The sequence below is a fragment of the Equus przewalskii genome, chromosome 24 (genome assembly GCF_037783145.1).
Source record: "Equus przewalskii isolate Varuska chromosome 24, EquPr2, whole genome shotgun sequence".
NCBI classification, from domain to species: Eukaryota; Metazoa; Chordata; class Mammalia; order Perissodactyla; family Equidae; genus Equus; species Equus przewalskii.
Genome location: NC_091854.1, coordinates 3,408,522 through 3,423,124, shown reverse-complemented (window position 1 = coordinate 3,423,124; position 14,603 = coordinate 3,408,522). Strand labels below are relative to the sequence as shown.

Below are 14,603 nucleotides of genomic sequence, written 5' to 3'. Positions count from 1 at the left end.
TGACTCAGGCTCTGTTTTCCATGCTAATACTCATTAAGAAACAGATTCAAGATCTATTAAAATGAGTTCAAGACCCATTAAGATCTAATATTGTGAGCCTTCAGTATGGTTCAATTTAGGATATATCTGATTACATATTTAAACTGTGAACATATCTACATAGCTGAGGCTACATCTATTCACCTTTGTTTTGGCTGGCCAGGGACGCTGCACATAGTAGGTGCTTCACCGACCTTTCTTTGCATGGAATTGGAATAGGTTATTAATGTCCCAGAAAAGTAGGAGGGCCTATGATAAGATACCCAGACCAAGAAAATTGAGCAGAGCCTAACAATGTTACCGATTTGACACCAAGTTGTGAAAACTCTTCCAGAGACTGCTTCATTTTTATGGTGCTCAAAAAAATGACAAATTCTGGGGCTGGCCCCGTGGCCGAGTGGTTAAGTTCGCGTGCTCCGCTGCAGGCGGCCCGGTGTTTCGTTAGTTCGAATCCTGGGCGCGGACATGGCACTGCTCATCAGACCACGCTGAGGCGGCGTCCCACATGCCACAACTAGAAGAACCCACAACGAAGAATACACAACTATGTACCGGGGGGCTTTGGGGAGGAAAAGGAAAAAATAAAATCTTTAAAAAAAAAAAAAAAATGACAAATTCAAACCAGTCTGAGGAATGCATAAAAGAAGACATTAAAAGCATGTGCATTCTCAGGATAAAGTGAAAAGGAAGGTTTGGTTCAGTACGGTTCTATTGGCAGGAAAAAACAAAGCTTTCTCAAGAATATGCAGATAACCAAGAAGACATACTGGATATACATTAACTTTTAAAAACAGCATTTAGTTGACTTTACCATATCTTAAGAATATACCTAGCTTCTATTTTTTTATTCACTCACATGGTCTTACTCAAAATAGCAAAACAAAATGGTAGCTTCTGGTGAAACAAACAACTAACAATGATCCCTCCTTGAACAGATTTTCATTGCGACACAGTTTCTCAGTCTTTGTATTTTCATGTTCTTGTACGAGTGGATCTGTTCTGCTGTTACACGTGTCTTTTCCGTTTTTAGATATAATAGTAAAGAGTTGATAGCAGGTTTCCTCAATTCCCTATTGCGTAATTCAAGAAATAATTACTACAAGGAGAGGAACTTCATGAATTTAAAGTATATTCATCATCACATCAAGTCATTTGCTCAACTCAAAGCCGGTGGTGTGCTAGAACTGCTGGTGTGCTATCTCTGATTTCTTACAGACCATGATCATCACCCCCAAAGAAATGCACACTGTAAGTGGCATAATCTTTGGCTTGAGTACTTTTTTGTTTTTGTTGGTTTGTTTTCATGTGGGCTCTTCCATTGTAAGAAAATCTGTTTCAATCTGTTCTGGAGCAATTGTTCACAAAAACGAAACCAAATACTGATTCTACAAAGTGTTATTGGGTGCCTACCATATGAGCTGTGATGGAATCATGCTGCCTAATGCTGCCCTCCAGGGGGATGTGAAGGCCTGTGGACAGTTCCTTCATGTGATATCCAAGGACTGGCTCATATTTTAAAATTATAGGGAAGATTTTTTTTTAATTGACACCACCTACACATTGACCTTCTTGATATGTAGATTGCTTTTCTGTGGAGAGATTTCATAGAGGATTTTTCTTTTTTAAAATTTCTTTTCCTTTTTTTTCTTCCTTCCTTCCTTCCTTTTTCCTCCCTCCCTCTCTCCCTCCCTCCTTCCTTCCTTCCTTTCTTTCTTTCTTGCTATGAGAACTCGGAAAATCAGACTAAATAAAACTGCAATTAAAGAAATAAATACAGAATGTGAGAAATGTAACAAACATAAGTTGGTTAGTATGTCACTAATAAAAAGGCTTTTGACTTTTCAAAAGTAAAATCCGCTTATTTAAAAATTAATGTTCATTACTGAAGAAAATAGTTTTTGAAAGTATTTTATTCTATAGGAAGGCAGAGAAGCAACCAGCATAAAGCCATTCATCACAGTCAGCTTAAAATTGGCAAAGCTCATGCCAACCATGGCTTCTGTGTAAGATTTCACGGTCAATTAGGTAAATACACGTACAAACTGGACCCAGTACTGAAGATCACAAAGCCAATTACTGATCATGTTTAATTTCACCCCCCTAAGTCCCAGAAGTAACTTTTCCCCTCACAGTTTTAAGATATCCAAATAAAATGTACAGTCAATATTTCTGAACACTATAGAAAGCTTTATGGTATTCTACGTTGTAGAGTCTTTGGTTCATAAGTATTGTTAGATTGAGTCTTCTATATTTCTGAGAGGTTTTCAAGAAACCCCAGCTAAGGCTGCCTAGAGTATTTTTCATGACAGCATGATGGACGTAAGCGTACAATTTTAAGTATGTATTTTTCTATTTGAAATACAAATTTAAGGCACATGGTTAGTTGTTTGCATTTGTGCAAGATTCAATTTATATTATAGAAAATCTGCTGACTAGTGTTCCATTCAGGAGCATTCTGTCCTACCATTTTATGCATGTCTGTATTCAAACTAGAATAGTATTAAATGAACCATTTATATTTTAAATATTCAAGAGTTTTATATTCAAAATTTCTTCTCTTACTGTCAAACTAGTTTGCCTAAAGGCAAGGTAAGATCAAGTTAGACTCTCAAAGGTAGAATTAAATTTTATCATGGCATCCATCATAATACACAGTTTGCTTAATATGCAAATAAAGAGTATATGGATGCAGAGAATAAAGGATTTTTTATGTAGTGTGTGAAATCCAAGGGACCACTTTTATGGAATAGATTCCTTTTAAATTTACATTTCCATCATTTTAATGAAAACACAGGGTAAACATATTATAATAGAAATGTTTTAAGTTACCATTTTCCGTTCAATTTTACTTCTCCTGTGTTATTTTTCATGGCAGCTCTTTATTTAAAACTAATAAAAATGGAAGAGAAGAAATAAAATAAATATATGCTAAAGAAATCATTACCTCGGCCTGTTTGGCGAGTTCCATCCAGTCATTTTTGTTGTAACTGCACATGATGCTGGCAATCACAATCTTTAAAAAAGAAAAAGGAAAGAATATCAGTTCAAATAGCTATGCCACTGTACTGAGGATATATTAATAGTACATATATGTTTATAATGGTAAACTACATTGAGAAATTAATTTTTGATCTGTTGAAAGACAAATTAGAAAATAGTAGTATTATGGTGAAGCAAAGGATGAGATTTGGGACTTCAGACTTATGTTAGCAACTTTCTCATTTACCATCTTTGAATACCTGCGAAAGTTACTTAACTTCTCTGATCCTCAGCATTCTCAATTTTAGTATGGAGATGATAATACTGACTTTGCCAAACTCAGAAAGTAATAGTGGGAATTACATAAATTTGTGTATGTGAAAGGGTTGTCTAAATTATACGATGACATGGAAATGTTTATTAATATAATTACTGGTATAGCTAAAAGGTTTCAAGGTATGGGAAAGAAATATATTGGTGTTTTCTTCAATCATATCTTATTATAGTATGGATAATAATATCTTAAATATTCATAGTTCATCATAGTTTTAAATTTTGTTAAATGTGATTGTTCAACTATAGTCTTACTCCCTATAATGGAGGCTACATAGAGTGGTAGTTCCTAGTACCTGCTCTGAAGCCAGAATGTCCAGGTGAGAACTCTGGCTCTACCACTTACTGTGTGGCAAGACATTTAGTTACCTCACTAGTTAAATATGGATAATAGTACTACCTACTTAGAAAAGTAATAATAGAAATTGCTAAGACTTAAATAGCTCTTATGATGTGCTAGGTACTGTTTTAATGGTTTTTACTTTATTCACTTACTTAATCAGTCCCAACATTCTTCTTTCCATTTTATAGATGAAGACGCTGAGGCACTGAGATGTAAAGGTCACACAGCTAAGAAGGAGCAAGCCAGGACTCAGACCCAGGCAGTTTGACTGGGAGTCTGTGCTTCTAACCACTAGATTTTGCTCGCCCCAAGTAAGTGTTCAATATACGTCAGTAATTATTTTTTTTTATTATTACCACTTAAAGACTATGAGATTGAGACACAAAGAATCTGCCAAGCCTAAAGTCACAGAGTCTAGAGGTAGAGTCCAGTAAAGGCCACTGCAGTCTCAACCTATACAGCTTTTTAACATATGTCTAGACAAAAACCAAAGATATGATGTAAAAGTCAGATGGGTGCTTTAACACTAAGAGAAGGACAGAAAATAAGTTGTGACCATATTGGAGAGAATTCTGAAAACCAAGGAGACAAGTCTGTCCTTAATGTTGAGTTAATTTTTTCTCTCTTGATAGACTATAATCTCCATGGGAGCTGGGACTGCTTTGCGTCATTCACCATTTTATCTGCAATAACCAGCACAGTGTTTGGCACATAGTAAGACTGAGTGAATAAATGAATGAGGTCGCCAAAGGTTTAGGAGTAGGGAGTTGCTTTATTAGCTTATCCTTTTAAGAAGATTAAGCAGAAATGAATATCACGAACTAGAGAAGAAAAAAATAAACGGTTGGTAAAAATTGGTGGCCAATAATTACCCTATGAGTTGGAGTGAAGAGTGATCAGGGTTGATGCAGCTGTTGGTCTTAGTGACGGAAAAAAAGGGTCAGAAGTTAAATGACATTGGACTGGTGAACGAGAAAGAGTAATTCAGAAAGAAGAATCAAACGATCTGAGAGTCTGAATCTGAGTGACAGAGAAAAATGGCAGAACATTAGTCAGATAAAGGTAGAAGGACATCAGAAATGAGGAAGTAAGAGAAATAGATTCAGATAGATTCCTCTTTAGAGAAAAGAACTAAGAGAAGAAAGAAAAAGTAGATAATGAATCGAGGAGGAAAATTTAAGAATGACTAATTATTTTTGGTTGAGTTCAGGATTCAATCTTTGTGTCCGGGGGGGATGCAGCTTTTAAGAATTTGGGAGAAAAATTTAAGAATGTTTCACGGCCTCTTTTCTAGGGGCTAAAAGAAAGTGAAAAGTCAAATTCCAAGCTTGCCCATTTGCAAGCAGAAAAGAGTCACCGGCCTAATTATGCATCTTCAGTAAGACGTGCTCTTTCTGCTCTTTCCATGTGATCTAAGATGTCAGGGATATTCTGCCCCACTCCCCAGTTAGCAAATGGACTGGGGGTGGGGGGGGAGTACCACAGGGGACACCGGATCTGGGACTAGACCTAATACCTCCTGGTCAGCAGCCCTTGCATGAAATAAACAGAGCCCTATTTGAAAGGAAAATCAACTAAGATGAAGCCCGTGGGCAAGTCATAGATCCCTATTGTCCTTAATGGCCTCACGGTCAAGTAAAAAAACAAAAGCAAACAAATATAAAAAAACAAACAAAAACCAACAGTTAATCTAAGGATTTAGGGAGTGGGTAGAGCCCCCAGGATTGTTGCTAAAACTTCAAGGACAGGGTCAGATCCAAAGGTCCAGACTGAAAATAAGATGTTAGCTTTAGATACCAGTTCTCCTGCGGTGAAAGTGACAAAAAATAGATTGAGGTTTTTAGGGAGTTTTATTACTTAAAACAAGATGAGACAAAAACAAGAACAAAACAAACAAAAGCCACCTCCAAGCGTGACAAAGCAACCCCCAACTTCACATTCCCATGCAAATCTGAAGTGGCTGCAAAATCAGCACAGCATGCCCCTCTCGAATGTCTCTCTCAGGGTGCCACGGAGGACAACAGGGAAGACCCTTCTAGGGGGCAAGGTCCAGCTAGCCAGATGGGCTGACCAAAGAAATCCACTGCCAGGAAAGTAAGACTTTCCAGCACTGACAGCAGGATATGATATATGTCCTCGACTAGTGACTAACACGGTTCCTCTTTCCTAAATGGCAATTTTAATTTTGATAAAGCTATTTTTGCTTCAAATATATATTGATTGTGCCGCGGTTGGTTAAAATCATCATTTGCCCTATAGATCCTGAGGATCATGAGGAACTACTGGGCTTGATGGAGAGAAATAAATATCATCCAGAGAACTGTCCTGAATGCTTGGGGATGCAGTGACTGAGTAGGATTTGGGGGAGGCTCTCCCTAGGGAGGGGTGACCACAGGTGTGACAGAGACATTACGTTAAGCAGAGGCGGGTCTTATCTTTGTGCTCTGGGTAGCTAAGCACAAGTCTCTTCTCCTTTCCCCATCTTTGGGAAACAGACTTTATTTTCTTGCCCAAAAAGCTGAGAAAGTATCCCAGACAGGGCTAATGATAGTGATTGGCTCCCATCAAAGTCCTTTACAGGAGCTGGGAAGGTAAAGCTTCGTTTCTCATTGGTTCTTAAACTGGAATGGAATGTGTTCAGAGCAGTCGTGACCACTGACTGACTCCTCACTTAACCAAACGCTCCCAGTGCAGCCCAAAGCTAGCTGCACTGAGACAAAATAAAGCTGACAGAGGAAAGCAGAGATGCAAGAATGGGAGAGATCTATGTTACAGCCACCTTTAAGCCAGGTGTACCACTAACATGCCTGTATATATGAACTAATAAATACTACTTTTTTGCTTAAGAAAATTCAAGTTATATTCTATTTTCTATCACATAGAGTTTTGACAGTTACTACATGCGAAAGTAAAATTGTCATCCTTTTTTTTTTTTGAGGAAGATCAGCCTTGAGCTAACATCTGCTGCCAATCCTCCTCTTTTTGCTAAGGAAGACTGGCCCCGAGCTAACATCCGTGCCCATCTTCCTCTACTTTATATCTGGGACGCCTGCCACAGCATGGCTTACCAAGCAGTGCCATGTCCACATCCGGGATCTGAACCAGTGGACCTCGGGCCGCCGAAGTGAAATGTGCTAACCCAACCGCTGCGCCACCGGGCTGGCCCTAAATTTCTCACTTTTGAAACAACTTCCTAAGCACCTCTTTTAACAGTCAAATTTAAGGGAGAAAAATAACTTTATACGTTATTTAAAAACTGCTAAGTGTTCTAAACAATTTAAACATCTTTATCCAAAACCAAGGGATGGTTTGTGAAAATACATGGTGGCATTCTATTTCAGAGGAATAAAAATGACCCCAAAATAATTTTTTTCTCTATTAGAAGAGATTAAGATTTTTCAAAGAGTCAGACTAAAAGAAATTAACGGTAAAAGGACACTGGGCATAATTTAATCTTTCTTTGATGATTAGAAAGCCTGTCAGTGTTTTGCTGTGCTTGGTTTCTAATCAAGCAAGAGAGGACAGGTTATTTTTTTTTTTCTATGAAGAAACAGAATTGATGGATATTTTATATTGTGAAACATCATGCAATGTGACTAGAAATGAATACCCAGCGAAACATATTTTTAAATCAGAGTAACTTTTCCTTATATTCCCTTAATTTATGCCAGTTCTAGTGCTTCATTTTTTATGGCTCATATTTTAAAACATTATTGGATGAGTTTATATGTAAAAGCCAAATGCTATGTAGCATTTGAACTATATTTTACATTTTACGATACACAGTCTGGTGAGAGATTCGAACAATGTCAGTTAATTAATTAATAAGCAAACTGAGCACCTACTGTGGCTGGCACCAAATAATATACAAAAGGAGTTTAAGTAAATGAGAAGGCCTTTGTGGATGGAGTTTCATGATAGGGCAAGAAAAGTATAAGAGAAAACAAGAGAAGCAGGCAGTAGCCATATCTCTGGGAGCTGAGCCCTGTGGGAGTTTGGGTTTTATTGTAGGCATAATGGGAGGCCACTGAAAGGTTTAAAGGACGGTGATAAGATGATCTGACCTACATTTTCAAAAGATGCTTCTGACTACTTTATAGGGAATAGAATGAGGGGGTTTTTGCGTCAAAGCAGATTCCAGTTAGGTTGAAATAATGTGATTTGCATAGTACCCATGGAGACCCAGAGAAGTGGATAGTTCTGAGCTAGAACCAACCAAGCTAGTCAATGGTTAGATTCAGGAGGTGAGAGAAATTAAGGATGATCCCTAAATTATTGGCTTGAACTACTGAGTAGAATGTAGACACTTTACTGAGATGAAACAGAACCTAATGAAGTAAGTAGTGGGGGAACACTAAGAGGTTCAATTCTAATATATATCAAATGTCATAAGCATTCCATTAGTGAAGACACCAATTGTGCCACTGGAAACGAGTCTAGAATTTACTAGAGGTTAGGGATAAAGGTGTACATTTTAGAGACTTCAACATATATTGGTATTTAAAGCCATCTGGCTAGGTGACTTCACAAAGGGAAGAGAATAAAATAGAGAAAAAGAAAGGGCTAGGGACTGACCTAGAGACACTTGAGAATGTGGTGTCACAAATGCCAAGAGAGGGAAGTGTTCCAAAAAGTAAGGAGCAATCAACTGTGATGAATGCTTCTGAGAATTTGTGTAAGAGAACAGAGAAGTGTCCAAAAGATGTGGCAAGACAGACACCATTGGTGCAGATTAGTAATCTTTACAAGGAGGGTTTCAGTGAAGCAGCGGGGACAAAAGTCAGACTGGAATAGACTGAGTGAACAGAATATGAAGAAGTGGAGAGAAGTGATACACAAAGCTGTCTAAAGGTTTTGGAGAGCTAGCTAAAAGAGAAATGAGGCAGCAGATGAAGGGTTGTGGGAGGTCTAGGGAGAGATTTTTTTAATGGACATATTTGAATATGTCCATTATGCTTATGCTGGTGGAAATGATCTGGAAAAGAAGAAGACACTGTCGAGAAAGCAAGAGGTGATGATGAATCGAAGGAGGTTGATTCTGAGAGGAGCAGAGGCATTGTTTCCAGTTTAATGGGGTGGAAGTGAGGAGTACAGAGAGGAAAAATAAGTATACATACTGTTGAGTTTATAGATTTGGTGTGGAAAAGGTGAAATTATCCTTCCTGGTGTTGAAATTTTCTTTACCAAGTGAGGTCTCCTGTTGACAGTTAAGAGAACTAGGGACAGAAGTTTAGAAGTATGAGGGAGAGATGGCACTATTGAAAGAGTCACCTAAGAGCATGGGAAAGAAATTTACCAGGTTATTATGGTAAGCTTACTAGGCTACAAAGGCAGACGTGTTTAATCAGGATTGATAATGTTTTGGAAATTAAGATTAATTAAAAGAAAAGGGACAGTAAGATTTTAAAAACTGGAACACAGATTAGAGTACCCTTTATATGGCTGACCGTAAAATGTAGATTTTATCTTTTGTTTTGGAGTTGAAACTCATCAAGACTTTTTTTGGTGCTTCAGTCATTAAAATTTGATGTGTTCCATGAAAGGGCATTCTTATACCTAATTCTGCTTTATAGAGAACACTTTCAATTACAGTTTTACACAGTTTTGACTTTCATTTTGACTAATGAATATAACTTAAAATGCATACTTTTTGTCTAAGCATCTAATTTCTATGAAACAATAATGTTCTAAAGCACATAAAATGCCAACTATAATAATTTATGAATCAAATTTTGCATGTGGCTTCTCCCTCTAAAATACCTCAAAGGTTAAAAACAATAGGACACTAACTCTGCAAAAAAGAGTGTTAAATGACTTCCTTGTCATCCTTCCAAACTTTTAAAGATTCACAATTCATGGACAAATTTTTTTTTATAATTAAATTTCCTTACGGAGTAAAAAAAATGATTTCATTAAGTATTTTTTTCAGACTGAATTACAATAAGGTTTGCACATCAGAAATTAAGTTGAAGAACTTAACACAAAACTTCCAGTTGGTTACAAGTAGGTTGTCTTGTCAAATTCCCATTTACTTAAAATCTATGCTTAAAAATACATGTCGGCAACACTGTTTTGGTATTCTGTAACCATACTGCGAACTACATTGGAAATTCAGTCAACAATTCAGCTTCAAGACAACCTAAATTTTTTAGTAGGGAAAAACTGCAAAGTGACAGAGGTGAACAACTGTAAATTACAAGTAGCTGAGTTAGGTTTTGTCAAACAATTTAATAAAACCATTCCTTACACTACTGGGATTACAGTGAGGGGGAAAAATAGCAGGAGACATGTGATTTTCAAAGACATTTAAACTAAGAAAATACGCTTATTAAATATTAATTAACTGTACAACATTCAAATTCTAAGTGTACTTTATACCTTCATACAAATATAGTGAAAGGGAGATGGGTACAATTTTCCTGAAATGTACACATCGAGAGTAAGACATTAAAAGCAAAACTCATAAGCCCTTCATATTTTATATGGTCATTGTTATTTAATGGCTGCAAACGAGTATAGTATTCTTAAAGCTATCTTTTTACATTATTTAAAAATTCATCATTTTCTTTGTTTATATTGGGGCCAAGAAATGTCTTGTTTATACAACTATTCCTAACCTAGAAAAGTCATATCTAAAGTTAAACAACATGCACATAGTTTCCATGGAAAATCAGAGATGTTTTCCACTACAACAGGAAAAAAACAACCACTGTAGACTACTCAGGAACTAGAGTAACTGCTGCTTTTTTCCTTCCCTTTTTGATCACTCCTTAATATATATTTTTTCTCTTTTCTGTCCCCACTGTGCCTAGGAACTGATCTCCCAAGGTCATCAGTAACCTTGGCAAATATATGAATACTTTTCAGCCCAAATCTTTACCAGAACTCTCTTCAGCCCTTGGACTGTTAACTACCTCCAGCTTCTTGATACACCTGTCACATGAGCTTTGGAGACACCACTTTTCCTTATTTTTCCTATTTTTCTTGTTCGTTCTCAGGCTCTTCTATCTCTGGCCACTTTTTACATGTTGCTGTCCCTAGGGTCTACTCACAGTCCTCTTTTGTGTTCCATCATACACATTCCTTAGACATCATATTCACGATTTTAAAGGATACTTACATGCAGAAAATTCATCAAGTGTACATCTCCAACCTATATCTTTCTCCTAAGTGCAAAAACTGCATATCGAACCACCTTCTGACACTTAAATTCAATTTGCCCAAAACCAAATTGAAATCTCTCCCACTGAATTTGCTTATTTCTCCACATTAAATATGCTTATACTCCAACCTTTTATCCCAAGTTCGAAAACTAGGAGATTTCCTCTCTTCCTTTCTCTCTCATTGCCCACAGCCAGTTTATCCACCAAGTACTCTCTAGTCCACTGGTTCTCAAAGTTGGCTGAGCACTGAAATCACCTGGAGAGTAAAAATAATAACCCCAAGGATTCTGAGTTAATTGGTATGTAGTTAGGCCCAGGCAGCAGGGTTTTTCAAGCATCTCCAAGTAATTCTAAGGTGCAGGAAAGTTTGAGAAGTACTGCTCTAGTTGACTTCCCAAATATCTCGTCTAAGTGTGCCTGACTCTTCATCATGACTGTCTTAGTTAAGATGCTCACCATTGCTGAAGCAGCTTCTTTATTACTCTCCCTATCTCTGATTTCAACCTATGCATCTGACAGATCCTTCTACAGAGACAAACCTGATCATAACACACTTCTGCTTCAAATCTAACTTCAGGATAAAACCCTACTTTTTAATATGCTATGCAAGACCACAATGCAACTTTTGCTCCAACCACATTGAATTACTGTGCTTCCTGAACATAACATGCATTCTGCATTCTCTTGACCATATGTCTTTTCTTTTTTCTGAATGAATGAGGAATGGTCCCTGTGCTCTAGGAGCATATGGTATAATAAAGGAGACATATGTAAATTGATACAAAAATAATTATAGTGTACGAACCAGGATGGACTTAAAGCAGAAACAAAAGGGTGGTCATTTTTACCTGTGTCAATCAGGGAAAGCATCACAGAAAAGTGACTCAACTGATTCTGAAATCATCCATGGATATTTATTGGAAATTGAATAGAAATAAAAGGGACAAGAGTCCTTCAGGTGGAGTGAGCAGCAGGAGCAAAGGCATGGGATGCTGTTTAAGGAATCTCAAGTAGTTCAGTTTAGCTTTGGGAGAAATGAATGATTATACTTCATGGGCAATGGAGCTGGAAGCACATTAGGAACCAGGTTTATTCAGGTAAGGGGCTAAAACAATGGGTTCTAATCAGCTGAGCATTTGCATTTGAATTTTAGATCATTCTGTCTAGTAAATTCCTGCTCCTTGTTTGGATATTTCCTTCTCTAGGAAGCCTTTCCTGTTCCTCTCTCATCCTCCGACTGTGTCAGGCACCTCTCTTCTGAGATCCCACAGCATCTTCTGCATTTCTCTGTCATAACATTTATTATATTGTATTAAATTGTTGCTTGTATGCTTTTCAAAAGATGACTGAAGTTTGGGGGAGCAGGCCCATGTTTTCATCTCTATATCTCTAGCCCCTGGTAGTATACCTTGTATATAACTGGGATTCAGTAAATATTTGCCTCAAAGGAATATTAAAATAAATAGCTGATAAAAGGAATTCCAAGTAATGCGCATGTTTATGACCAATCACACTATCTAAATGTAAGTACATTTCTACAGTCTAGACAGAAAATGAGAAGGATATATGGGTAGTACAAGATAAGAGGTTCGAGAACACCATAATTTATAAAGTATACTTTATGTCAAAGAATAAGAATCCATTATATTTGTTTATATATTTACACTTAGGGCATATTTTAGCATACATTATCTCATTTATTCCACATAATAACCTTGAATTTAGAGAACCTTATAATGAGCACAGATAATTTAAGTTATTTTACCCGGGTCAAATTAATCAATAGCAGAGGCAGGAATTAAGCTCAGGTCTTTGGACTCCAAGTTCCTCTCTACTACATCAAGACTATACCATATTGATTTCCTATCCTTTCAATTACATTTGACGTTCTAGTTGATTGTGCAGCCTCAGCCCTCTGTGGTTTATTGTTTGACAAACGTGTTCCCCTCTCTGTATCCATGCCCCTTTGCAATGTAACTCTGCAGCAAACTCACATCAAATGGGGGATTTATTTTCCCATCCTTGAATCTGGGCTGACTTTGTGACTTGTTTTAATCAATAGAACATGGTAGAAGTGATGTATCAGTGTCAAACCAAGGCTTGAAGAAGCCTTGTCTTCTTCTGCTTTCTCTCTTGAAATCCTGCCTAGCCATGTGATCAAGTTGGTAAAGGCCACTAAAGGATCAGAGACCTCATGGAACAGAGATGAGCTATCTAAGTGAGGCCAACCAAGACCCTCCAGCCTCTAGCCCTCCTGGAAGTGGACCACAGATAGAGAGAGACCAGCTGAGACCAGAAGAACCACACAGCTTAACCAAGCCCAAATTGGTACCATGTAAAATTGTGAACTAAGTTAATAGTTGTTTCAATACACTAAGTTTGAGATGTTTTGTTATGTAACTGAAGCTAACTAATATCACTTTTGTTTTTTGTTTGGTGAGGAAGATTGTCCCTGAGCTAACATCTGTGCCAGTATTCCTCTATTTTGTATCTGGGACAGCGCTACAGCATGGTTTGATGAGAGGTGTGTAGGTCCATGGCCCAGGATCTGAACTCATAAACCCTGGGCCACTGAAGCAGAGCACATGAACTACACCACTAGGCTGGCCCCTGATATCACTTTTAGTAAGTACAACCATAACAACAATATGAAGTAGCACGTGCTGTGTACTTGCAAGTGTCAAGCACTGTGTTAAGTGTTTCATATGCATTATCTCTAATCCTTAGAACAACATGACAAAGTAGAAATTATCAGTCCCATTTTACAGATAGGAAAAAAACATTTCAAGAGATTAAATAACTACTCATGGTTGCTCAGCTAGTAAGAGTGGATCCAAATCTTGAACTGTCCAGCTATAACGCTTTTTCTTTGAATCATTTTTCTGTGCTCTTACTTATACATTTACAGAAAATCTTGTGGGTTTATTTTTACACATGGTGAATTTTTTTCAAGGTATGTTAGTTTTTATTACTTTCATTCTCAGAGGCTTATTTCTATGTTTTTGGCCATTGGGTTATTTCACTGTAACTCCATAAACAACCATCTAAGCTAGATAGGCAGATGGAACTGCCTAGGAAATCATAGTGTCAGAGGGAAGATGACGTGAATAAGACCCAGTGAGATGAATGATTCAGTGTTTACTGACCATTTAAACATGTTAAGGGATGAAGATAGGGTAGTGTTGGCCCTTTATAATTTGGCCCCAAGTCACCTTGCTGTCCCTTATCTTGACACGCCCAACTGAACCCTCCATATATACTGCCACCACATGTGCTTTTAGGCTTCCAGTCTCTTCCCCATGCTGGTCCTTTTCCTCATAGTACCACCCTGCTCCTCTGATAGTGTATCTCTTATTCACTCTCCTAGGTCTGACTCAGAGCTAACTTCTATCATGCCACCCTCAATGATCTCAGAGATAGAATCACTGTTTTTACTAGGTATTGGAGTGTGATGCACGTATCTCTACTTCAGTTCCTGTCACACTGCATCACAGATGTGTGTTTATTTATACCACTGTCTTCTCTTACTCCACTTGCTGAGAGAACATGCTAATTTTTATTCACCTCTGTTTTCTTATCATTTGGTTCGGCATTGCACAGCACCTAATGTGCCTTTAATAAATGTCTGCAGAAGGAATGATGGCTTCTTGTTACTTTATGATTAATTTTTAAAAATTTTCTGGTTCATCCCTATAAAGACTGTAGTACTCGCTGCAAGCATGGAGAAAAAGTGCATATATGAAATT

General features: G+C 37.4%; 1 protein-coding gene across 1 annotated transcript in view; it reads right to left on the bottom strand.

Moving 5' to 3' along the window:
* Positions 1-14,603, bottom strand: part of DPYD (dihydropyrimidine dehydrogenase) — a 773,365-nt gene that overhangs the window by 272,829 nt on the left and 485,933 nt on the right. Inside the window, exon 15 of the mRNA XM_070592141.1 lies at positions 2,984-3,052. Within this exon, the coding sequence (XP_070448242.1) occupies positions 2,984-3,052 (69 nt within the window). The remainder of the gene's footprint in view (positions 1-2,983; positions 3,053-14,603) is intronic.